Genomic DNA, 25,837 nt, shown 5'->3' with positions numbered 1-25,837 from the left:
TGCAGGGGACATGGGTTTGATCCCTGATTGGAGAACTAAGATCCCATATACCACAGGGCAACTAAGCCCACGTACCACAACTAGAGAAGCCTGCATACTGCAATGAAGACCCAGCACAACCGAAAACAACAATAGAAAACCAAATCCTCCAAAAAATGTTAGACAAATTATACAAGAAAAAAACAACAGTTGAATGGATAAAGAAGGTATCTCTCTCTCTCTCTCTCACACACACACACACACACCACACACACACAGGAATACTATTCAGCCTTAACAAGAAGGAAATTCTGCAACATGCAACAACATGAATTAACATTGAGGGCATTATGCTTCAGTGAAATAAGCCAGTCACAGAAGGATAATTCCACTTGTACGAGATATCTAAAGTAGTCAAATTCATAGAATCAAAGAATGGAATGGTGGTCACCAGGGGCTGGGGGAGGGGGAAATGGGGAGTTATTGATCAATGGGCAGAGAGTTTCAGGTCACCAAGATGAAGTCCTAGAGCTCTGCTGTACAATGTGGTACAATAACGTGTTATGCACATAAAAGTTTAAGAGGGTAGCTCCCAGGCTAAGTGTTCTTACCACAATAAAATTTTAAAAATTAACAAATATAAAGAAAGATCACTGACTGTAATAGCTGGTTCTGGAACCTCATGGGAGAGGGAAAGTGGGTATTAGCCATGTGAAGAGAAACAAAAATAATCTTTGCAAAGCCCCGCCAGGATTCTGATGCCCGAGGAGCCCTGCTCCGGCCCATCCTCCTCCTTTGCTGGGATGCACAGGGAACAGATGCCCAGAGGCAGTAATGAGGGTCTTGCCGAGCCCTTAGAACCTCAGTCCTCTCATGAACAGTCACCGTGTTCAGCTCTGGCGAGGACCAGACCAGCAAAAGTACTGCCCTCCTGCACGCCATCTGCACCCCTCCCCCTAAGAGTCAAAAATGAATATTTTATTTTATGTTTTATTTTTGGCCGCGCCCTGTGGTACACAAGATCTTAGTTACCCAACGAGGGATTCTTTTTATATATATATTATGTATTTATTGGTTGTGCTGGGTCTTCATTGCTGCATGCGGGTTTTCTCTAATTGTGGTGAGCAGGGGCTACTCTTCATTGTGGTGAATGGGCTTCTCATTGCGGTGGCTTCTCTTATTTCAGAGCACAGGTTCTGGGTGCAGAGTCTCCAGTAGTTTTGGCTCGTGGGCTCTAGGGCAAGTGGTTGTGGTGCATGGGCTTACCTGTTCCGTGGCATGTGGAATCCTCCCGGACCAGGGATCGAACCTGTGACCTCTGCATTAGCAGGCAGATTTTTTATTCACTGAACCACCAGGAAAGTCCCCAAATGCTTATTTTATAAGTTACTGTCTTCCCTCCCAACCCTTGCTTCCTTTCCTGACCTGAGGAGCTGGTCTGAACAGGAGAAAAAGGTGGTTGAACATCCTTCTTCCACCCTCTGCTCTGAGACTCCCAAGGCAGGAAAAAGCAGGCGAAAAGCTCTGAAGCCTGTCTCAGTCACCTCTGGCTGCTGTAACAAAATGCCAGAGAGCAGGGAGCCTGAGATCATGGTGCCAACAGATTGGGTTCTTTGTGGAGACTCCCATAAGGGGAGAGAGAAAGTGAGACAGACATAGACAGAGAGCACTCTGGAAATCAAGATGCTAATTCACCGTGAGAATCCCACCCTCATGACCTCATCTACACCTGATTCCAGCCCAAAGGCCCCACCTCCTAATACCCTCACCTTGGGGATTAGGGCTTGAGCAATATGATTTGCGGGGACGCCAACGTTCAGTCCGGGCTCCCCTGATAACTCAGTTGCTAAAGAATCCGCCTGCAATGCAGGAGACCCTGGCTGATTCCTGGGTCCCGAAGATCTGCTGGAGAAGGGATAGGCCACCCACTCCAGTATTCTGGCCTGGAGAATTCCACGGACTGTATAGTCCATGGGGTCGCAAAGAGTCAGGCACAACTGAACGACTTTCACTCAGTATTCAATCCGGGACATAGTTTGTAGTCGTAGCTTCAGACCCTGCTAGTTGTGTAACCTTGGGCGACTTAACCAACGCCTCTGAGCTTCTTTCCTCACCAGTATGATGGCAGGGCACACAGTGTCTGCCTCTTAAAAGTTTTGGGGAGAAGTGACTCCTATATGAAATACCATGCACAATGCCAGGAGTCTGGTACTCACTCAACACATGTTTCTCTTCATCTGTCCACTGGTGGCAGAGAGGCTGTCTGTAAGCCATCTTCCCCTCTTCCTTCTCTACAAGAGGGATGCTTGATTTTTAGCCCATACCTGGCTATGCAGAGTAAGTGCCATTTGTCCCCACCACTGTAGCATTTAGGTGTGGCCATGTGACTCAGTTCTGGCCAATAGGGTCCAAATAAAAGTCTCCCGTGGGAGCTCCAGGCATACTCCCCAGGACCCCTTTCTCCTTCCATCCACCCTCCATCCTCTTGCTGGAATTCCACCTGCTGGCCTGGGTCAGACAGTGAGGACCACACCCTAGAAGGGTGGCGTGGTGAACTGGGAAGAGGCCATGCCCCCAGGAAGTTTGTGGGGACAGCTGCCAACCCAGACCGGGACAGGACTTTGGTGAATTTAAGCCACTGGACTTTGATGAATTTAAAGCACAATTATCGTGGAGCCCTGTCACTTTCCCAGCCTCTGAATATTATCCAGTAGCCTGTTGTTCAGGACTGTCTACCAAGTGGCTAGTCTCCACGCTTCCTGACATCTCTTTTTCTCCAGAATTTAAGGTACCTCAGAAGCAGGTGTCTGTCCCTCCAAAGTGAGCCAAAGGAAGGCATCCAAAGATGCCCCCAGAGTCTTTCTCTGTTTGACTCTCCCACACGTATAATCCTCCTCGATGCCCACATTGCCCATCTGTAAATGCCTTCCGGGGGTGGAGGGAGCCGAGGAAAGGGGAAGTCATTTCACTCGGAGCCCGGCCGAGGCTCTTTTCTTCCCTTGCTTCTCTCACAGCATCTACTGAGCATTTTGAACATGGACCCGTGCCAGGCGCTGGAGACAGAGACAGAATAAGAAAGTTAATAAACACCGACCTCCGCTCCAGACCTGCGGAGGATACTGAGCAATGATCTTTCCCAGGACAGGGGAGGGGACAAGGAGATGAGAGGGACCACAGACTTAGATGGGTCAAGAGGGGCTTCAGAGAGACCCTGGGGAAAAGGAGGGAAGATTGCCTATGCACAAGTATGCGGCATCAGAAAAGCAGACGATAGCAAGTAATGACAAGGATGTGGAGACACTGTTCTGGTTTCCACTGTGGCTTCCATCTTACCACTTCACCTTCTTCCACTCCTAGCACCTGATGACCTAATTCTACCCTCAGAGGACTGGAGGACTAGAACAGGATGTAACACGGCAAAAGACACGGGCGTTTTTGAGAATCCATGTCATGGTGTATTTGCAGAGTTCTTTCCTTTTTGTCACCAAATAATAGTCCATTGTGTAGATATACTGGGCTTCCCAGGTGGCACTAGTGGTAAAGAACCTGCCTGCCAGTTCAGGAGACATGAGAGATTCCAGTTGGATCCCTGGGTTGGGAAGATGCCTTGGAGGAGGAAATGGCAACCCACTCCAGTATTCTTGCCTGGAGAATCCTCTGAACAGAGGAGCCTGGCGGGCTACCGTCCATGGGGTCGCAAAGAGTCGGACACGACTGAAGCGACTTCGCACATGCACAGATATACTACACACTATGGTGCTCTATTGATGGACATCTAAACTATTTACAGTTTTGGCTGCAATGAACATTATTATGCAAATGTTATGGTAACCATGTTTTCATTTTTTCTTGAATAAACACCCAGAAGTGAAATTGTTGGGTCATAGGTATAAGGTGTTCGGTTTAACAAGAAACTTCTTGGCCTTTCCCCACGTGTTTGTACCATTTTACACTCCTGCTGGCTCCACAGTCCTGCTAACTTTTGGGGTTGTCAGTCTTTTTAATTTTAGCCATTCTGGTGGTTGGGTGGTAGTATCTCTTCATGGTTTTAATTTGCACTTGCTTTGACTAATGATGTTGAGTGCTTTTTCGATTGCTTATTACCTATTTGTATCTTTCTTTGTGAAATGTCTGTTGAAATCTCTGGCCTAATTTGTTTATGGGGTTGTTCATCTTTTTATTGTAAACTTTACATTCAGATTTGAGATTCCCAGAAGTAGTCACCCCCTCAGTCTGCTGGAATGAGACACTGTAGAGGAAGAAGATGTGGTCTGTGGTCAGCGTAGGGCCCGCCAACCCTGCCTTCATGATAGAGCTGCATCCACTGCCTCCTTCTGCGCTTTCGGTGGTAAGTGAAGATCAGCTCTGCACAGACAGGAAGTACCTTCTCAGTGAAGCTCAGAAGTGGGTGACAGGTGAAGGGCTGTCAAACACAAAGGTGGATGATCTGGTTACAGAGAACCAGATGCTGAAAACCAGGCAGCTGGAAGCCTGGAAAACCCTCCAGCAAACTTCCTCTTTGGACTGACATTGACACTCCCTATAGCTTCTTGCTGGGCTTCCCCGATGGCTCAGCAGTAAAGAATCTTCCTGCAATGTAGGAGACGCAGGCTTGATCCCTGGGTCGGGAAGATCCCCAGGAGGAGGAAATGGCAACCCACTCCAGTATTCTTGCCTGGAAAATCCCATGGACAGAGGAGCCTGATGGGCGACAGTGCATAGGGTTGCAAAGAGTCAGACATGACTGAGCACGCACACATAGCTTCTTGCCCTTTGGCTCTACTGAGAAGAGCAAAAGAAGAAGGTTGAAATGCATAAGAAGTCAGCTCTTGAAAGTTACTGGACAGTGACTCCTCTTTTTTTTTTTTCCTCTTGGTTCATTTACTGTGTTTTAAACATTTGCTGAGTGAATCTGAAAGGATGAAAAAGGGAACTGGATTCAAGTTGTCTCTATCTTTGGCCCCTGCAGCCTGTCAAAACTTCTTCCAGAATCTTCCAACAGTTGATTTTCTCAAACTTAGAGTCCTACAGCTTAAAAAATAAGTACATAAGTAAACAGGTAATGGAAACTCATGTCCACACAAAAACCTACACACACTTAATTATAGCAGCTTTACTGATAATTGCTAAAACATGGAAGCAGCCAAGATGTCCTTCAACAGATGAATGGATAAACAAGCTGTGTGATACATCCAGACATCCAGTGGACTGTTATTCAGCTCTAACAGGAAAAGAGCTGTCAAGATATGGGAGAACCTTGGATATGTATCACTAAGTGAAAAAGTCAGCTCCAAGAAGGAAGAAATTCTGATTTGTTCATTGCTATATCCTCTGCTCTGGCCATGTAGACCCTCAAAAAATATGTGATGGTGGAAAATAAATGATGGGTGAGAGTCCCTTCCTCTCATTCTGAGTCATCAGAATGGAGGAAGAAACAAGGGCTACTTAGGATGATCAGCAAGAAGTAGATCTCCAATTCAGTCTCTCTCCAAATGAGGGCCACCGATCAAGATGCTCAGACCACGTGGTAGATCTGCTTGATTAGGACAAATGTCCTGAAGTGAAGGTTGCTCACTCGTGTCTGACTCTTTTTGACCCCGTGGACTATATGGTCCACGGAATTCTCCAGGCCAGAATACTGAAGTGGGAAGCCTTTCCCTTCTCCAGGGGATCGTCCCAACCCAGGGCTTGAAACCTGGTCTCCCACATTGCAGGCGGATTCTTTACCAGCTGAGCCACCAGGGAAGCCCAAAATGTCCTGAAGGAGAGGGTAATCTGCATTTTTATTAAGCATCCCAGATGATGCTTGTGTCAGCTGAAGTTAAGAACGCTTGAGATGCTTATTAAAAATGCAGATGATTTTAGACCTATAGAGATACAGCAGAGGCAGCAAGGCTTGGAACACCCCGTGGTCTAAGCCCTTCATCTTTTTTTTTTCTTAAATAAGAGATGAATCTTTTTAAAAATTATTTCTTTATTTATGGCCTCACTGGGTCTTCGTTGCTGCAGGGGCTTTCTCTCGTTGCAGTACGCAGGCCTCTCATTGCGGCGGCGTCTCCTGTTACAGAGCATGGGCTCTGGAGCCAGCAGGTTTCAGCAGTTGCAGATCTCGGGCTTAAGGGCACAGGCTCAGTAGCTGTGGCACAGAGCTTAGTTGCCCCGTGGCATGTGGAATCTTCCTGGCCCGAGGATTGAACCCATGTCCCCCGGCAGGGGTGGGTGGACTCTTAACCCCTGCACCACCAGGGAAGTTCGCAACCTCTATCTTTACAGATGGAGAAACTGCAGCCCAGAGAAAAGAGTGCCTTGCCAAAGAGCCACTGCAAGTCACCTCCTGGTTCTCAGGCCTCTTTTGACTGGCATGGCCAACCAGCCCGCTCGGGCAGTGAGAGATTCTTTCTCCTCTGATGACAAGGATCGTCGGTTTAGACAGCTGATAAATACCAGCTCTATTTGGTCAAGGTCAAGGAGGTGTTTACTCCCTCCGAGGAGGCAGGGGAAGTCCAAAGGAACTTTTAATAGTCTACTTTGGGTAAATGATGATGAAGTCACAGAAGGATTCACTTCCCCAAGCTGACGGGAACCATTATTTTCCGGTTTCTCTTTTCACATGATTTGATTTACTTAGAATATTTATACTTAAAATGAAATGACCAGATTTCCAATATGCAAAAACTAGAACCAGGGTGTAAGCCCGAGAAAACTGGCACCTGCCATTAATCTCATCTCAGCTTGGCCACCAATTTTCCATCTGACCTTGCAGGACCTTGGGTGAATCACCTAGTCCTTCCAGCCCCTGGCTCCTGGCTCTGAGTCTTTTTAGTTCTGATGCTCTGTGGTTCCCCCAGTCTAACTCACTCTACAATTAGCCTGTAGCCAAAAGTCCTGCTGGCTTTATCTGCTGAATGACCATGGGGAAACCTATTCTAAAATGTGGGCTTGGGACTTCCCTGGTGGTTAAGTGGTTAAGAATTCATGTACCAGTGCAGGGGACACAGGTTCCATCCCTGGTCTAGGAGGATCCCACATGCCTGTGCACCCCGACTACTGAAAGCCACGCTCTAGAGCCTGGAAGCCACAAGACAAAGGACCACAATGAAAAACCTGCACACTGCAACCAAAGACTAGAGAGCGGCCTCCTGCTCGCTGCAACTAGAGAAAGCCCGCACGCAGCCATGAAGACCCAGCACAGCCAAAGATACATAAATGAAAAAAAAATTTTTTTTAAATGTGAGCTTGTTCTAATCCAGAAGAACAAAGTAGAACCGAAGCTCTCAATAGCCAACGAGCTTGTCTGGAGAGAAGTTAGTGGCCAGTCCACAAAACTGCTGGAAAATGAAGATGTAACACAGGCGGGGCTTTCATGGGGGAAATTAAGCAATCTCTAAGCAAAGAGACAGAGGAAGTGAGTGATGACAAAGGTGACCCTGAGGACACAGTGGGGGACATTTTCAAGAACAGGAAGTCACGTTTCTGTACCAGGCTCTGCCTACTGTGGGCCACCTTAATATTTTATTCCCATGAGGACAATGCTTGTAGCACTTATGTTGAGAGGAAAAAAGCAGAAGTAAAAATTTTGTGGCCCTATGATCAACTGATTTTCAGCAAAGGTGCAAGAGGCAATTCAGTGGGGGGAAAAAAAATAGACTTTTCAACAAAAACCAGTGTTTCAGGTGTTGGAATAATTAAATATCCAAATGAAAGAGGCGTGCGTGCGTGCTGAGTTACTCAGTCGTATCCTACTCTTTGTGACTCCATGGAGCCTGCCAGGCTCCTCTGTCCGTGGGATTTCCCAGGCAAGAGTACTGCAGTGGGTTGCCATGCCCTTCTCCAGGGGATCTCTCCAACCCAGGGATCAAACCCACATCTCTTGTGTCTCCTGCATTGGGAGGCAGATTCTTTACTGCTAGCACCACCTAGGAAGCCTGTATGTCACACCTTACACCAGAATTAACCCCGAGTGTGTCAGAGACCTAGATGTAAAACCTAAACTGGGGACTTCCTTGGTGGTCCAGTGGCTAGGACTCTGAGGTCTCAATGCAGGGGGCCCGGGGTTCGATCCCTTGTCAGGGAGCTGGATCCCACATGCCACAGCTAAAGATCCCACGTGCTGCAACTAGGACCTGGTACAGCTAAATAAACAAACAAATACTTTTTAAAAAAAGAAAAAAAACCTAAAACTATAAAATTTCTATTGGAAAACACAGGAGAAAAATTCATATCCTTAGGACAGGCAAGGAATTCTTAGGTATGATTCTTAGGTATGATACCAAGAACATGATCCAGGACTTTCCCAGCACTTCCAGTGCAGGGGGCAGGGGTTCCATCCCTGGAGGAGAAGATCCTGCATGCCACATGGTGCAGAAAAAAAAAAATCCATAAAAGGAAACAAATCAATAAATTGGACTTCATTAAAATTAAGAAATTCTGCAGACTCCCCTGCTGATCCAGTAGTTAGGACATGTTGCTTTGACAGGGCAAATAGAACTAAGATCCTACATGACTTGGGGTGCAGCCAAAAGATTAAGAAAAATGATGAGACACCACTCTGTATTTAGGAAAATGGTTAAATTTCTTAAAAATGACCTTACCAAGGATGTGGAGGAACTAGAATGGTCATACTGCCAGGGGAAAGTAAAATACACAACCACTTTGGGAAAGTTTGTCAGTATCTTAAAAGGTTAAATATACACTGACCATATGGTCTAGACATTCCACTCCTAGGTCTGTACCCAAGAGAGATTAACACAGATGTCCATACAAAGATATATACGAATATCTATAGTTAAACCCCACTCCTTCAGGTGGGACTCAAACCCAGTCACTCCTCAGATTGGGATTTGAGTCCACAATCCTTGACCAAGGAGGAGACTCAAGCCCACTGTCTTTTAATCGAAACTGCCCACCTGGTCTGAGGACTTCCTGAAGTTAGAGTTCTTCTGTCTCAGTGCAGAATGAATCCAATGAGAGGTAGGAGGTGAAATGGCAGGCAGTGAGTGAGTTTATTAGCATAGAATGCTTCTGACAGCTACAAACAGGCAGGCAAGGGAGCACAGCCCCCAGAATAAACTCAGACATGTTTGTATAATCAAAGAAAAAGTGGGGAGGACAGAGGACCAACTTCTTCCTCATTTTTGGGTAGACGTCAAGACCTCCATCATTAGTTCCTCCTTTAACCCTATATGGTCTAATCAGGACTGTCATGGCACTATCGAAATCATATGCCTATGACCAAAAGGTTGGTCCATGTGGCTGCAAAGAGTGGGCTACGACTTAGCAACTGAGCACACACACACAATAACATGTACTAAAATATCATCTCAGGTGTTGGTATAATGTCCTCTTTCACCTAGTTTTCTTTCCCCTTTCACCTCTATTCTGTCTTGGCTACCTGCAGAAGTGCTACTCTTCAAGGACTAACTCCCTGATTTCATGTAACAAGATGTAGACCCCATACCTATTGCCTTGTGTGTTTGTGGGTTTTTTAAATTTATTTATGTGGCTGTACCAGGTCTTAGTTGCTGCACTTGGATCTGCGATTTTCCTTGAGGCATGCCAGGTCTTTAGTTACATGAGAACTCTTAGCTGCGTCATGCAGGATCTAGATCCCTGACCAGGGGTCAAACCCAGGCCCCCTGCACCGGGAGCGTGGTGTCTCAGCCAATGGACCGCAAGGGAAGTCCTGATTGTGTTGTGTTTTAACTATCAGGACCTTGTGGTTTGAGTGTGTCTGGGGCTTCAATGTGCCCGGTCTTCCTTCAAGGCAGAGTAGATTGTTGCTAGGTTTGCTGTTGTTCAGTTGCTAAGTCATGTCTGATTCTTTGCAACCCCATTGACTGCAGCACGCCAGGCTCCCCTGTCCTTCACTATCTCCCAGAGTTTGCTCAGATTCATGTCCATTGAGTCAGTGATGCCATCCAACCATCTCATCCTCTGCTGCCCCCTTCTCTTGTCCTCAGTCTTTCTCAGCATGAGGGCCTTTTCCAATGAGTCGGCTCTTTGCATCAGGTGACCCAAATATTGGAGCTTCAGCATCAGTCCTTCCAATAAATATTCAGGGTTGATTTCCTTTAGGATTGACTGGTTTGATCTCCTTGCAGTCCAAGGGAATCTCAAAAGTCTTCTCTAGCACCACAATTTGAAAGCATTAATTCTTCGGCACTCGGCCTTCTTTATGGTCCAACTCTCACATCCATACATGACTACTGGAAAAACCACAGCTTTGACTAGACGGAACTTTGTCGGCAAAGTTATATCTCTGCTTTTTAATATGATGTCTAACTTTGTCATGACTTTTCGTCCAAGGAGCAAACATCTTCTAATATCATGGTTGCACTCACCATCTGTAGTGATTTTGGAGTTCAAGGAAATAAACTCTGTCACTGCTTCCACTTTTTCCCTTTCTATTTGCCATGAAGTTATGGGATCGGATGCCATGATCTTAGTTTTCTGAATGTTGAGTTTTAAGCCAGCTTTTTCACTCTCCTCTTTGACCCTTATTCAGAGAATATTTAGTTCCTCTTCAATTTCTGCCATTAGAGTGGTATCATTTGCATATCTGAGGCTGTTGATATTTCTCCTGGCAATCTTGATTCCAGCTTGTGATTCACTGAGCCCCACATTTTGCATGATACACTCTGCATATAAGTTAAATAAGCAATGTGACAACATACAACCTTGACATACTCCTTTCCCAATTTTCAACAATCCATTGTTCCATTTCTGGTTCTAACTGTTGCTTCTTCACCTGCATACAGATTTCTCAGGAGGTAGGTAAAGTGGTCTGGTATTCCCATCTCTTTAAGAATTTTCCACAGTCTGTTGTGATCCACACAGTCAAAGACTTTAGCATAGTCAATGAAGCAGAAGTAGATGTTCTGGAATTCCCTTGCTTTCTCTATGAGCCAATGAATGTTGGCAATTTGATCTCTGATTCTTCTGCCTTTTCTAAACCCAGCTTGTGGTTCTCAGTTCACCTACTGCTGAAGCCTAGCTTGAAGGATTTTGAACAGAACTTTGCTAGCAAGTGAAATGAGGGCAACTGTACAGCAGTTTGAACACTCTTTGGCATTGCTCTTCTTCGGGATTAGAATGAAAACTGACCTTTTCCAGTCCTATAACCACTGCTGTGTTTTCCAAATTTGCTGGCAACAATATTGAGTGCAACACTTTAACAGCATCATCTTTTAGGATTTGAAGTAGCTCAGCTGGAATTCCATTACCTCCACTAGCTTTGTTCGTAGTGATGCTTCCTAAGGCCCACTTGACTTCACATTCCAGGATGTCTGGCTCTAGGTGAGTGACCACATCATCCTGGTTATCTGGGTCATTAAGATCTTTTTTGTATAATTCTTCACATACTCTTGCCATCTCTTCTTAATCTTTTCTGCTTCGGTTAGGTCGTTACCAGTTCTGTCCTTTATTGTGCCCATCTTTGCATGAAATGTTCCCTTGAAATCTTGAATTTTCTTGAAGACATCTCTAACCTTTACTATTCTATTGTTTTCCTCTATTTCTTTGCATTGTTCATTTAAGAAGGCCTTCTTATTGCTCCTTACTATTCTCTGGAACTCTGTATTCAGTTAAGTATATCTTTCCCCTTCTCCCTTGCCTTTCACTTCTCTTCTTTTCTCAGCTATTTGTAAAGCCTCCCCAGACAACCTCTTTGCCTCCTTGCATTTCTTTTTTGCTAACTTACTCGATTTTTTCCTGAGTGGTTATTAGCTTACAACAGTCTCTCAAATTCCCTTAAAATTCCCTTTCTGTCTTTTATCCCCTAGCAGGATTTTGAAACTATTTCATTCTCCTACTCTGTCCCTATCAATAGCAACTTCCATTTGTAAGAGCCAAAAACCAGAAGCAACGCAAGAGTCCATCAACAGGTGAATGGATAAAAAAAAATTATTGTATACCCATACAATAGAATACTACTCAGCAATAAAAGGGCATCAATTAATAATACACACAGCTTCCCTACTGATACAGTAGGGAAGGTGGTTAAGACTCCACCTTACAATGCAGAGGACACTGGCTCCATCCCTGGTCCCAGAAAATCCCACTGACTGCAGGGCCACGAAGCCCATGAAAACAACTACTGAGCTCACGTGTAGCAACTACTGGAGCCCCCACACTCTAGAGCTGGTGCTCCACAACAAGAGAAGCCACTGCAATGAGAAGCCCGAGCTGCAACTAGAGAGTGGCCACCACTTGCCGCCACTAGGGAAAGCCCTCGTGCAGCAACAATGACCCAGCACAGCCAAAAATAAATAAATGTTTCTTTAAAAATAATAATATTAAAAAATATTACACACAAATGGATGAATCTCTAGATAATTATGCTGACGGAAAGGAGCCAGACAAAAAGAACGTCATGTATAATTCCATTTATATGGAATTCTATAAAATGCAAACTAACAGAAAGCAGATCAGAGATTGCTTGGGAAGGGAGAAGAGAGGTCAAGGGGGAGGGATCGTTTAAGGCAATGGATGTATGTTCACTCTCTCATGGTAATGTACACCACAGGTCAAAACATAAAATTGTTCACTTTCGAAACATGTCAACTGTATGTCTGTTCAGTTCAGTTCAGTCGCTCAGTCGTGTCCGACTCTTCGCGACCCCATGAATTGCAGCATGCCAGGCCTGCTGTCCATCACCAACTCCCGGAGTTTACCCAAACTCATGTCCATCGAGTCGGTGATGCCATCCAGCCATCTCATCCTCTGTCGTCCCCTTCTCCTCCTGCCCCCAATCCTTCCCAGCATTAGGGTCTTTTCCAATGAGTGAACTCTTCGCATCAGGTGGCCAAAGTATTGGAGTTTCAGCTTCAACATCAGTCCTTCCAGTGAACACCCAGGACTGATCCGCTTTAGGTTGGACTGGTTGGATCCTCAATAAAGCTGTGCAGAAAATTGTGGGGAGCCTAGAACCCTTTGTCATGCCAGAAAACAAGGAAACTAGTCGATGTGTCAAAAAGATTCAGGTTCCAACTTAAATAGGCACCCACTGGCCAACGATGAGAAAATATGAGTATCAATTAGGATAATAATTACTGTGGATGGAAATCACAGTGGATTGAGAAAGGACAAACAGTAATACAGTGTTCAGACTGATAGACACAAATCTCTGTGTTCATAATGATAGATATAAAATATGTATTCATAATGATAATAATAAAAAAACTCATTGATCAATAACCTTTGGAAGGTATTAGGGAATCAATTAATTATTAGACTCAGTAACAGCACCACTTAGGTGCAGATATAGAGGAAAAGGAGACTGACCAGGAGTTGGTTAATTGTTGAAGTTGAGTAATGACTCTATGATGGTTCATCGGGCTGTTCTCTCTACTTTTGTATATGTATGAATTTATTTATTTGCTTGCTTGCTTGCCTCCCCAGGTGCCAGATCTTAGTTCACGCATGCCCCCTGCATTTGAAGCGTGTGGAGTCTTAACCACTGGGCAGCCAGGAAAGTTCCCTGCAACAGTTTTACATTGTGCAATAAAAATGTTTTTAAATTATGCATCAAAATTATTGCGCTAATGTGAAAAACACCGTTTGAAAATCGGGAAGAAAGACTGTCCTGCAAAATGCTGATGCTACTTGGGTGAGAGTTGTAGGATGAATCATTTCCCCCTTCATTTCTACATTGTCTGCATTGTGTCTATATATTTTTATATTATTTTCATAATGAGCTGAGCGACTAACCCTTTCACGCATAATAAACCCTAGGGGAGAAAACAAAATCTCTGTATTTTTGCCGTCCTCGTCCTGGTCCTAAAAACTCATCTGTTCTTTCCCCCAGGCTTTTGCTAAACTTCCCGCCATCTTTTCCAAGTTTAGAGCATTCAAGTACTGGAACTAAGAAAGTTTTGAGGAATGCGGGTCAAGTTCAGCGCGCCCTAAACTTCCGCCCGCCAGCAGTCTGACCCTTCTAGGCACACGCCCCACTTGGCGCAGCGACCTCTACGGGCTCAGCCCGGCTTCTGGACCCGCCTCCCTCCGACGCGGGGTAGACGTTTGCGCACGCGCGCGCCACGGGCCTACATCTCCCAGTAGGCTCTGCGCCTCGTAGGGGGCCGGCCTTGGTCGCGGAGGACTACATTACCCAGCGACCCCTTGCAATAGGCGTTGATCGGGGGACGCCAGTACAACCATTGGTTTAGCGTCTGTCGGAAGCTGCGCTGTGATTGGTCCGGAAGCCCGTCAGTTACCGCCAAGCTCAGTTAAGTTTTTACTGTTAGACTGCGCGAGGAGGGAGAGACTAGCGACAGGAGCCGCACCCTCTCAGCCCGGTGAGTGACCTCTACCTCCGCCCTCTCGCTGTCCGCTCGGAGACCTGCACCCTCATTCTCTGGGGGCGACCACACGCGCAGGTACCCACGCGTGACGTGTCTGACCTGAGAAGCATCTTCAGGGACGCAGGAAGCGAAACCCTGGACACACCCGGGGCACCTGTCTGTACACGCGGGTGCACGCCTCGCGGGCGTTTTCTTGGACCCGGGGTAAAAACACACGCCCTGGAGCACATGTGGACACCGGTGTCCACACGCGGACACCGGTGTCCACACGCGGACATATCTGCAGAGACCCTCGGCTGAGCACGTGGGCTCAGGGGCACTCGCGCTTACCGCGGGGCTCCTGCATATCTGAACCCCAGGGGCTCCCACAGTGAAAACGGGGTAGCGAAAGCAGACACACACACTCCCCACACACACACACCTGCCCTTATGCACACCAAGACGCCCCCCCACCTTCTGATACTTTATTATATCATGCTTATAATCATGTTTCGTGTTTATTTTGTCTCTAGATAAATATCAAGGCTTTTTGGTACAAGAAGGAAATTCTGGGCAAGCAGAAAAAGTAAGGCCACTAATGAATTGTATTCAGCAAGCCCTTTCACGTGTATAAGACTTCTACCTTTCTGACAGAGTTTATCATATATAGTATCTTGCATGATCCTCCCAGGAATCTGGCTAGGCGGGGCCGCTGTCATTCCCATTTGCCAGAAAAAAAAACTGAGCCTAGGTTAAATAAACCTGCCCACGGTACATGAGCGAATCAGAAATTTGAACTCAGGCTTCTTGATCTGAGGTTTAAGATTATGACCAGCTATGCAGAGCTACTTATTTATAGAAATGCCACGTCCCCTCCCTGACAGCAGGGAACTGATACTGTTCGGTGTGACCCGAGCAGTCTCTGGGTAACCTTTGGAGAGACTGTGCCTCTCAGTCACCTGCTGCACATTTAAACTGCTCCTCACAGGTACCCGGGGAGTCGTCGAAGCTTGAGTTAGCATCAAAGAGAACTTGATGGGAAAACCGAGGTCTCCTTTGAGGGTCTGGGGAAAAGTTACCAAGGGGCAGGCACAATCCTGGCAGGGGTTGGGAGGTTTCATACCATTAGTTTTTTCGGTGTTTTTTTTTTTTTTTTTGCCACGCTGCAAGGCTTGCAGGATCTTAGTTCCCAATCAGGGGTCAGACCTGGGCCCCAGCCATGGAAGTGCCAAGTCCTAACCACTGGACCGCCGGGGAAGTCCCCCATTAGACCTTGAATAAGATATTATTTTACAATACGTTGCCAGTCGAGCCCATGGACGTGCCTTGTTAATTTTAAGGATGGAAAAGTGAGGACTTGGGGCTAAGCGAGGATGAAAGGAGAAAAAGAAACAATATCGGGATGAAGGGGTCACTGTGTGCACCCTGACTCACCTGTTCCTAAAAGTATTCAAAAGCGAAAGCGAAAGTCACTCAGTCGCTCAGAGTGGGTAGCCTTTCCCTTCTCCAGGGGATCTTGCCAACCCAGGGATCAAACTCAGGTCTCACGCATTGCAGGTGGATTCTTTACCAGCTGAGCCACAAGGTATTCAAGAACTAGGTTGATTCTGAACTCTCTCCTTTTTTTTTTTTAATAGTTTTTTATTTTATATATTTAATTTTTGGCCATGCTGGGTCTTTATTGCCGAGGGTGGGCTTTCTCTGCTTGCAGCGAGCAGGGGCTGCTCTTCATTGCCCGGTGTGGGCTTCTCACTGCGGTGGCTTCTCTTGTGGAGCACGGGCTCTAGGGCAAGGGGCTTCAGTCCTTGCGGCATGTGGGCTCAGAAGTTGCAGCTCCCAGGCTCTAGAGCACAGGCTCAGAAGTTGTGGTGCACCAACCTAGCTGTTCCTTGGCACGTGGGATCTTCCCGGATGAGGGATCAAACCCATGTCTCGTGCATTGGCAGGCAGATTCTTTACCAGTGAGCCACCAGGGAAGCCCTGAAGTCTCTTTGGAAATCATTTTATGTTTAGTTTTAGCTGGGACTTGGGAGGCGGGGGGGCATAATGAATTCAATCCATGTAGGAAAAGGGAGATCTATCCTCCCTCTTCCCTTGCCAACCCTCCCCCAAGAGATAACCTCACCAACCTGTCAGTGTGTGTGCGTCCTTGCAGACTTTCACCCTATTCTCTATATGATGGTACAGTGAAAGTCGTTCAGTTATGTCTGACTCTTTGTGACCCCATGGGCTATACAGTCCATGGAATTCTCCAGGCCGGAATACTGGAGTGGGTAGCCTGTCCCTTCTCCAGGGGATTTTCCCAACCCAGGGATCGAACTCAAGTCTTCTGAATTGCAGGCGGATTCTTTACCAATTGAGCATATGTAAATCTTGCTGTTTTTCTTTTGCAAAAATGTGGCTTGAATTCTAATGGGGAGGAGAGAAAGAAACAGATGTATAGAATCAATGTCTAGTATATAAGTGCTCTAAGGAAAAATAAAGCAGGATAAGGAGAGAAAAGGGATGTCTGCTTTGGGGGGTTGGTCCAGGAGGGCTGCTCTGGGGAGTGAGGTGTGAGCAGGGACCCTAAACACTTGCTCTGGTGTTTACTCTTTGTCTCTCCCATTTAGCCTGAAGCCGATGGACGTTGTATGGGCCAGAGGCAGGGATGGTGGGCTATGACCCCAAAGCAGACAGCAGGAATATCTCCAATCTTGAGGTGGCCGTGGCTGGGTCTGTGTCCGGACTTGTCACTCGAGTGCTGATCAGCCCCTTGGACGTCATCAAAATCCGCTTCCAGGTACCCTTTCCTCTGTTATCCTTGTAATGGGCTGGAGGACCAATTCGCTCTCTTTTGCCAAAGCAGTTCCTGGAGCTTGGAGTTTTGTGAAGAAGAAGCGCTTTATTGCCATCTCTGAAATTCCTCCTTCCCACCCCACTCCCCAACCCCCATCATCCTGACCATTTCCATTTTGATACCTAGCTTCAGATTGAGCGCCTGTCTCGCAGTGACCCCAATGCAAAATACCACGGAATCCTGCAGGCCGGGAGACAGATTTTGCAAGAGGAGGGCCCAACAGCGTTCTGGAAAGGGCACATCCCAGCCCAGCTTCTCTCCATAGGCTATGGAGCTGTCCAAGTAGGTGTCAGGGGAAGCGGCCAGGCCCCTGGGGTCACTTTGCACAACGGGGGAACTTGGGGTGGTAGGACGGGCACCTGGGCTGCCTGGGGTAGGGCAACAGGAGGTGGTCACACACTTCCCACTCGCCTTGGTGGGGAAGTTACCTGGCAAATTGAAGACATGGACCAGAAGCGTCCCCTTCCGCACGTTGCCCAAGCCTGGGGTCTTAGCAGCCACAGAACAAGAGGCATTGCGTCCAGGAGACTGTCTTGATGCCAGGCCCAGAGGGGCTTGGCAGATGGCAGTACAGACACTTTTCATTTTTCAAAATAGCATTTTCACGTCTATGCTTCCTTTGAACTTCCCAGCAGCAATGGGAGGAAGGTGGAGCAGGTGTTTCGTGGCTCACAGAGAGGTTGAGCAAGCTGCCTGAGGCCGCACAGCCTGTAGGTGGCGAGGCTAGGATCAGGATCCAGGCTTCTTGTCTGTTACTCACGCATTTGTTCAGCTGAGTGCCAGTTTACCCCTCAACGTGTAGTCTGTAGTTGTGCAGAGGTGGTGATGAAATAGCCAACCCTGCACCATGCTATTTGAGGGCCTGGGCAAAGCACGTCACATCCACCATCTCACAGCAGTCCTTTGGTAGGTTCTGTTGTCACTCCCATTGTACAGATGAGAAGACAGAGGCCAAGAGAACGTAAGTAATTAGCCCAGCTATAGTCGCTAGGTGGAAAGTGGCAGAGCCAGGACTGCCAGCCAGGCAGCCAGCGACAGAGCTGCCCTGCCTGCTCTTCCTGTGACATCACAGGGGTCGCTCAGGTCACGTGCCCTGCAGCTCTAGCCCTGAGCCAGCGCACGGGTGCTGCATGCTGGTGGGTTCATGCAGAAACGTGTGCTCTCAGGACCCCAAGCTTCCGTGAGTTGGATGGAGAAGGATCTGAGCCCAGGAGGGGGCTTCCACCATGGAATATGGAATGTATGGAATTCTCCCAATGGAATTTCAGCTCCAGGGCCATGGCTCGCTGCACTGAAAGGGTCCCCAGCCTAAAATCAGATGATGTCCATCTTTTCTCAGTTGTCAGGAAACTAAGTGATGAATAGAATTTTCTTTCCTTTTTCTTTTTTTGTCTCACTCTATGGCTTGCAGGATCCTAGTTCCCCAACCAGGGATTGGACCCAGGGCCATGGCAGCCCTAACCACTTGACCACCAGGGAAATCCTGTGTAGAATTTTCTTTCTTTTTTTTGTTGTTCCCTTATTTGCTTGTTTCGGAGAAGGCAATGGCAACCCCACTCCAGTACTCTTGCCTGGAAAATCCCATGGACGGAGGAGCCTGGTGGGCTGCAGTCCATGGGGTCGCTAAGAGTCGGACATGACTGAGCGACTTCACTTTCACTTTTCACTTTCATGCACTGGAGAAGGAAATGGCAACCCACTCCAGTATTCTTGCCTGGAAAATCCCAGGGACGGCGGAGCCTGGTGGGCTGCCGTCTGTGGGGTCGCACAGAGTCGGACACGACTGAAGCGACTTAGCAGCAGCAGCAGCAGCAGCATTTGCTTGTTTAACTTGCATCCAAGATGATAGAATGATGCCAGGAGCTGAATATACAATTCATTGTTCAGCCACTTAAAAAACACCCTCCAATTCTTAGCTGCTGAGGGATGTCAGAGAGAATTCTACAAACATGAACTCTTGTCTGTTACTTTAGACAACTCACAGTCTAGTTTCTGAGTAGAATTTTCTGATAAGAAAACTTCCTCGCATATTTCTTTAACCCTTGAGTGTTTGGCTCTGCTCAGAGTGTGAAAGGGCACGAGTTTCCCTATTTATTGAATTCTGTCCCTGCTCAAGAAGAGTATCTCCTGGTCCCTGGGTCGGGCCCTGCCTGGTCACGGGGTGGAGGGGAAGCATCCAGGGGTGTTTATCCATGACGCTGTCACGCACCCTTGCAGTTTTTGTCGTTTGAAGTGCTGACCGAGCTGGTGCACAGGGCCAGCGTGCATGATGCCCGTGACTTCTCCGTGCACTTTTTGTGTGGCGGCCTGTCCGCCTGCGTGGCCACCCTCGCCGTGCATCCTGTGGACGTGCTGCGCACCCGCTTTGCAGCTCAGGGTGAGCCCAGGGTGAGTGGCCAGGTCAGAAAAGGGCCCAAGGGATGGGGGGTGTGCCAGGGTGGGGGCTCTTTTCCTTAGAAGGAACAAAGCTGGGGGAGGGAAACGGGGGTCTTCAGGTCCTTCAGCCTGTCCCTGAAACTGTGACTGCTCTCGGCACCAGACAAGGTGCTCACAGCCTCCTGAGGGGACACAGAACCTGGCGGGGAAAGAGAACAAATACCAAATGACCTTCCTCTGAGGCCCAGCCCTTTTGTGCAAGTTCCAAGGGTGGAAGCCTTCAGTATAGCTGCCAGCATCTGGGAGCAAGTGTGAAGAGGGCCTCCCTGCCCAGGGCAGACTTTTCCATCAGTCACCCTCAGTCAGTGCGGTGCCTTGCGGTACCCACAAGCAGGCAGAGTCAGCCCCTCTGGACCACTGCAAAAATATATATAGAATATATGTCGAATAGAAGTATACTTAAAAAAAAAACTGTCCACGATCTCCATGCATAAAGATTGCCTGTTGACAATTTAAGAAGGGTTAAGTATATGCATGGGTTTCCCAGGTGGCTCAGTGGTACAAAATCCGCCTGCCAATGCAGGAGACTTGGGTTCAATCCCTGGGTTAGGAAGATCCCCTGGAGAAGGAAATGGCTACCCACTCCCGTATTCTTGCCTGGAAAATCCCATGAACAGAGGAGCCTGGCGGGCTATCATCCATGGGATCACAGAAGAGTCAGATGCGACTGAGCACGCAGGCATGCACGCTGTAAATTATAAAACAGATCATGTAAGGGTGGACTTTACACCTTTCGCAGTCCTGCATATTTCTGTGCACTCCTTGGGAAGCCCATGGTGTAAACAGCCAGAAGGGGAGCTGCTGGGCAATCCCACCCTTGGAGTTTTTGTCTAGCCTTTTCTTTGTCATCCTGGCAGGAGAAGTAACACCCCTGGTAGCTGGTTTCTAGGCTCAGGGAAATATACCTGGTGGGCTGGGTTCTCGGGCTGAAATCACCTTGTTCATCATTGCACGTGTGGTGTCCAGGTCTATAAAACCCTGCGAGACGCTGTGGTGACCATGTACAGGACCGAAGGCCCCCTGGTCTTCTACAAAGGCCTGAACCCCACCTTGATCGCCATCTTCCCCTACGCGGGGTTCCAGTTCTCCATCTACAGCTCCTTGAAGCACGCCTACGAGTGGGCCTCACCGGCCGAAGGCAAGAAAAACGGTGAGACCACCCTCCCGGGAAAGGGGATCTGGGTCTCGCTTCCCCTCCCCACCCCCACTCCCCAGCCATAGCATCTCTTTCTGAGTCAGGTAGGAAGGCAGGCTTTCTTGCAGCAGCTAAGACACCGCAGACCTCTGAACCCACCCCCCCCCCGCTCCCGCTCTAGTGCAGCCAGCAAAACAAATCCATTCGCTCACAGATTACTTTGTTTCTCTCGGCTCTCGCCACTGTTATCTCCAGCCACAGGTCATGGTTTTCATTTTTGTCCAAGGTCCAACTTGCAGACAGCCTGGTTTTGTTTATGGGTTTGGTTTGGTTTTCATTTGGGGAAGCCGGGGAGGGGCACAGGCATCCTGTTCCCTCCCGAGCATGACCCAGGTCATGTGGCCGAGCCTGCAGGCCCCGATTGCCTCCCGCTGGGGCGATGAGTGTTCCAGGCTCACACCCTTTCTGCCACCAGCCTGTCCAACCTGCAGTCCGCTGTCATCCTTGATGAAAGTGACCGCGTCTGGTTCTCTCGCTCCTGGGTTAAATTATTCTGAGATCGAGGATGCATGTAGGGTTTTGTCTTATGGTCCAGAATTAGAATGTATAACCTTGAAGTTCACCCTAGATTGCATTTCTCTCCTTTTTCTCCCTCCATCCCACATCGCTGGTTCAGGGAACTTCAAAAACCTGCTTTGTGGCAGCGGAGCTGGCGTCATCAGCAAGACCCTCACGTACCCGCTAGACCTCTTTAAGAAACGGCTGCAGGTCGGAGGGTTTGAGCAGGCCCGAGCCTCCTTTGGCCAGGTGAGCCGTCCCCCTGCAGACAGCTCTGATCCTGGCCCCTCACCCGGCGTGTGAAGGAACAAGGGTTGGCGCCTGCCCATCAGGCAGCTTCAGCTCCCCCAGCCCTCTCACCCCCAACCTGGCCCTGGTGTTGATGGAAAATTAATCAGCACGTGCCTTGGGGAGCACGTGCACTAAAATTGGAATGATCCAGAGAAGATCAGCATGGCCCCTGTGCAAGGATGACACACGAATTCATGCAGTGTTCTGTATTAAAAAGAAAAAGCGGCTCTAAGAAAGAATTGGAAAAATTGAGGATTATAACCCGGGAGGAGCATCTCAGAAAGCTCTGAGAAATGTTCTGCCCGCTAGATGTTGAGACCGAGTTTAGATTAAGTTTTTTTGAGACAGAGGGCTGTGCATCAAATATTATTGACCGTTTACATAATCCGGATCTAAGCACCATCATAGTGGGTCATGTGACCCCTTATGAGATCAGGAAGGAACGTTGTCTTTAAGGAGTTGCCTTGTCGATGCTGGGAGAATGTCACTGTCTATGGTTGGGCAGGTATTCCCGCCGATGGGAAAGGTCTGGTCAACGCAAAATACAGATGACGTGATGCACAGTGCAGGGAGAGGGCGGCCAAAGAGCGGAGAAGAATTTTTATGTTTATTTGTCTTGTCATGCCCTGAAATCTGAATTTTATCTCACACCGGGGACCCCTGAGCACAGGGAAGCCACAGGCACAGCCCTGCGTGTGTCAGGCGCCATGCAGAGACCCAGAAGGCACACTCAGCCTCTGCTCTTACAAAGCGTTCAGTTCATCTTGGGACCAAGAGTTTACTCACATCAAAAAGGTCCCCAAGATATCAAAGAACACGGAGCAGGAGGCTCATACTGGTGTATGGGGTTCTTTGCTTCATGCTGTAGATGTCCTGGGATAGGGGTGAATTAAATCTGACCAACTAAATTATATTTTAAATGCACTAGAAGGGTTTGCCATCAGAGAAGCCCCATGGTAGGTAATTTTATAATGTTAATAGTCATTCCTTAATGTGCTTAGATTTTCACATACTGGGTTTTCATCCGCTCCTTGTGGGGCACTGATTTTGTGAAAGGTCAAGGTGGTAGGTGGTGGGGGGTGGAGGGCAGGGCTGGGTGATTTCAGGGCTTTCCCTCTGGAACCTGGGATCCTGGGATGTCACAGCAAGAAGAAACGTGCCTGACAGACGGCAGAGGAGCGAGAGGGCGTGGAATGAGAGTCAGGAAGGGAAGAGTGCACGCCTTACTCAGGGAGAGAAAGAAGTGGGTTTACAGATTGTAATACAGTTTCTTTGTAGAAAACTTCAGAGAAGTTAGACCAAAAGGAAGGTAAAATCACAGGTAAATCCAACACCAGCCACCCCGAGAGGACCACACAGAACCTTTAGCTGTAGTTTTTCTCTCTCTTCCTTCCTCTCTTTCTCTTTCTCTCTCTTCTTCTCCCTTCCTCTCCCCCTCTCTCTCTTATTGAGGTATACTCGATTTGCAATTCTTAGTTTCAGATGTATAACATAGTGATTCAATATTTTTATAGTTTATATTCCACTTAAAGTAATTATAAAATAATGGTGACGTTTCCCTGTGCTGCACAGTATATCCTTGTTGCTTATTTATTTAATTTGTTTTATTTCTTGGCTCTGCGTGGAATCTCAGTTCCCCAACCAGGGATCAAACCTGCACACTTGCAGTGGAAGTGTGGAATCTTAACCACTGGACTTCCAGGGAGGTCCCACGTAATTTATTGATAGTGGTTTGTACCTCTTAATCCCCTACCCCTCGCCTGCCCATCCCCACGTCCCTCTAGTCACCAGTAATTTATTTTTTTAAATTCCAATACATTAATGATAACATACACTATTTGTCTTTCTCTTGACTTATTTCACTAAGCATAACACCCCCTAGGTCCATCCACCTTGCTGTTTTGTTTCTTTGCAGAAGAAAACACATGGACATTTTAACAAAAAATGGGGTCGTACACAAGGTTTTATAACTTTCTTCTTCCACTTACCAACTTGTTTTGAAGAGACGGTTTGAATTTGGACAGGGAGAGCTGGTGAGAGGCCAGGACACAGAAGGGAGGCCCTGCTCCCAACGGAGAGGTAGTGTGAGCAAGTGTGGCTGGAGGTGGGGACGCCGCGAGTGGACCAGTGGGAGGTAAAAGGCAGATCAGGGAGGGACATTGAGGCCAAATGGTGGAAGGCCCTGAACACCAGGCCACGTGGCTTGGACTTGATGCTTGATCATCATCGTCGGGAGTTCCTGGAGCTTTGGGGATTGAGCAAGGCTTGAGCTGAGCTGTATCTTGGGACACAGCAGCCATCTGTGGTCAACTAGAGGTGGCCAGCCTGGTGACACCGGTCAGGCTCAGAGCTCACAAGGACCAGATTCAGATCTACTGCCCAAGGAGGGAGGGAGTGAGGGGGCACACGGTCAGAGCACCTCTGGGAAGAGGGTCCAGAGCTCTCACTGAGTCCTTAAGAGCCACGGTCAGTGGGAACTTCCCCGGCAGGAAGGAGCTCTGTCCAGTGCTGAGTTCCACGCCCTTCCTCTGTGAAGCCCGAATTAGCCCAGCTGGAAAAGAAAGAATGAGGTTCACTTCTTCCATCTTCTTGGCATTCAGTCCTTCTTCCAGCAACTATCTGCTGGGAGCTTGAATGTGCCAGGCCCTGTGTTGACAGAAGAACAGAGCCCACATCCATGTGTCCATCCCCTCCTCTCTCCTCAACAGGGTACCCTTCCTCTCCCCAGGTGCGAAGCTACAAGGGCCTCCTGGACTGCGCCGGGCAGGTGCTGCGAGAGGAGGGGGCACAGGGCTGCTTCAAAGGCCTGTCCCCCAGCCTGCTGAAGGCCGCCCTCTCCACTGGCTTGGTGTTCTTCTGGTACGAGCTCTTCTGTAACTTCTTCCATCACATGAGGAAGGCAGACAGCTAGCCTCAAGGGTAGGAAGGGTGGCCTGCGGTCTTCCCCTCCTGGAAGAAGACTCGATCGACAGTCTCCTGTTGCACAGAGAGGCGCTGCCTGGTCCCTCCCTCGGCCAGCTGTCCCAGGCACGAAGAGCCATCGGGATTCCACTGGAAGGGCACAGAGTTCTCCAGGGGAGAGCACCAGGAGGCCCATCAGGAGGAGCTGGACGTTCGTCTTCTGTCTGGCGGACACTGGGGACAGCAGCTGCCCTCCTGCTCATCTGAGCCCTGGCTGCCCAGAGAGCCCACCTGACTCTGGGCGGGGCCGTAGGGTAAGCGTGAGGCTGGGACTGGGCCCCTTACAGGGGTCTGCTCCCCAGGCTTACTCCCACCACCTATTTAATAGACAATGAAAGCTGAAAGCAGTCTTTCCTCTCCACCTTCCCTTCCAAATCACATCCCTCCTCCCAAAGCTGGAGGAAGGGAGCCCTGCCTTCCCTGCATTCTACTTCGCTCTGCAATTGTGTCCCTCAGGCAGCTCTGCTTCTAGTTCTAGGGGAAGAATCCAGCTTTATATATATTCTTTATATATCCAATTTATATAAAGAATTGGTCTCTTTATATAAAAACTCCATCATACTCAGATCTCCGTGTCTATAAAGGCACCGCTCAGGCTGTTCTCTCCTTAGGCCAGACTGGTCCCAGCCCGTGGCCCTCTAGGGAAAGCTGATCCCAGCGGCACCACCGGCAGTAGGGATGTGCTGACGGGGCGAGGGTGTGGGTAAAGGCAGCAGCCCTCTGCCTCAGTCTCCCAGGATCACTCTTTTGCTGGAGGCTAGGTTAGCCCTCCTGAGCGAGTGGGAGCTTACAGCTGGGCCAGTGGACATCAGCTGCCTGCTTGTGAGCTCGTAGGTCCAGCATGGAACTGGGTGCATCCTCTGCAATCCCTACAGGAAGGGGTTGAGCAGGCCGCCTGCTGCGGGCACAGCTGGTGCACTGGCAGTTGCCAAGCACAGGAACCCACTGTCTAGACACAGCCAGGGGTACAAAAGGAAAGAATCACAGAATAACCACCCGCTGGGGAGCATGGCCCTAGAGGTTGGCTGTGCAGGGGGAGCCCTGCGCAGGACTGCTCCCCTGCCCTCACCTCGGCTCTAGCTCCAGCCTTTGCGCTGATGGACGAGGAAGGCAGCAGCGAGGAGCAGCCGTGGGTGGGCGTCACGGCTCTCCTGGGGTCCTGGGCCCCTTCTCACCATTACTGTGTCCTCTCCAGTCTGGTACTTGGAATCCTGAAGCCTCCTTGCCGTTGGTTGCTGATTATGAAGGTCCATGTGTGGCTGGAGGGTGTCTGGCAGTCAAGGCTTGTGGCTGCCCAAGGGGGCTGCTGTCTGAATGTATTTTTTATGATATCCATGGAAGTAAACTTGACGCTCTTCA

The 25,837-nt window shown here is 48.5% G+C and overlaps 2 protein-coding genes, 1 long non-coding RNA gene and 1 other non-coding gene across 9 annotated transcripts in view; 3 read left to right on the top strand and 1 right to left on the bottom strand.

The window, feature by feature from the left end:
- LOC145540581 (uncharacterized) overlaps nt 1-9,080 on the bottom strand; it is a 14,618-nt gene extending 5,538 nt beyond the window's left edge. Inside the window, exons 1-2 of the long non-coding RNA XR_014078396.1 lie at nt 8,886-9,080; nt 2,772-3,032 (exon numbers count right to left, since the gene is read on the bottom strand). This is a non-coding gene — a long non-coding RNA (uncharacterized LOC145540581). The remainder of the gene's footprint in view (nt 1-2,771; nt 3,033-8,885) is intronic.
- Nucleotides 1-14,273, top strand: part of LOC145540580 (uncharacterized) — a 20,653-nt gene extending 6,380 nt beyond the window's left edge. The window contains exons 4-6 of the mRNA XM_081575248.1: nt 4,179-4,327; nt 13,378-13,585; nt 13,784-14,273. Of these exons, the coding sequence (XP_081431374.1) occupies nt 4,179-4,234 (56 nt within the window). The 3' untranslated portion in view covers nt 4,235-4,327; nt 13,378-13,585; nt 13,784-14,273. The remainder of the gene's footprint in view (nt 1-4,178; nt 4,328-13,377; nt 13,586-13,783) is intronic.
- On the top strand, nt 14,215-25,837 carry SLC25A19 (solute carrier family 25 member 19). Of its 6 annotated transcripts, none has more exons than XR_014078394.1 (10): nt 14,215-14,273; nt 14,792-14,844; nt 16,871-17,040; nt 17,224-17,379; nt 19,315-19,485; nt 20,500-20,683; nt 21,345-21,475; nt 24,246-24,376; nt 24,505-24,732; nt 25,674-25,837. XR_014078394.1 is itself a non-coding variant. In XM_081575233.1 (9 exons), coding segments are annotated over exons 3-9 (906 nt in total). In that variant the 5' UTR covers nt 14,215-14,273; nt 14,792-14,844; nt 16,871-16,908; the 3' UTR covers nt 24,506-25,837. The 6 variants fall into 6 exon arrangements, 4 of the variants coding, with proteins under 4 accessions (XP_081431359.1, XP_081431360.1, XP_081431358.1 ...); XR_014078395.1 differs by having other exon boundaries at nt 24,226-24,376; XM_081575233.1 differs by having other exon boundaries at nt 24,505-25,837.
- LOC145543902 (U6 spliceosomal RNA) lies at nt 21,628-21,731 on the top strand. The gene has a single exon (XR_014081147.1). It is a non-coding gene; the product is annotated as a U6 spliceosomal RNA (small nuclear RNA).

This window comes from Giraffa tippelskirchi, chromosome 3 (assembly GCF_054371585.1).
Source record: "Giraffa tippelskirchi isolate mGirTip1 chromosome 3, T2T-mGirTip1v1.2.pri, whole genome shotgun sequence".
NCBI classification, from domain to species: Eukaryota; Metazoa; Chordata; class Mammalia; order Artiodactyla; family Giraffidae; genus Giraffa; species Giraffa tippelskirchi.
The sequence above is the reverse complement of the archived record's forward strand: the minus strand, read 5'-3'. Positions and strand labels throughout refer to the sequence as shown.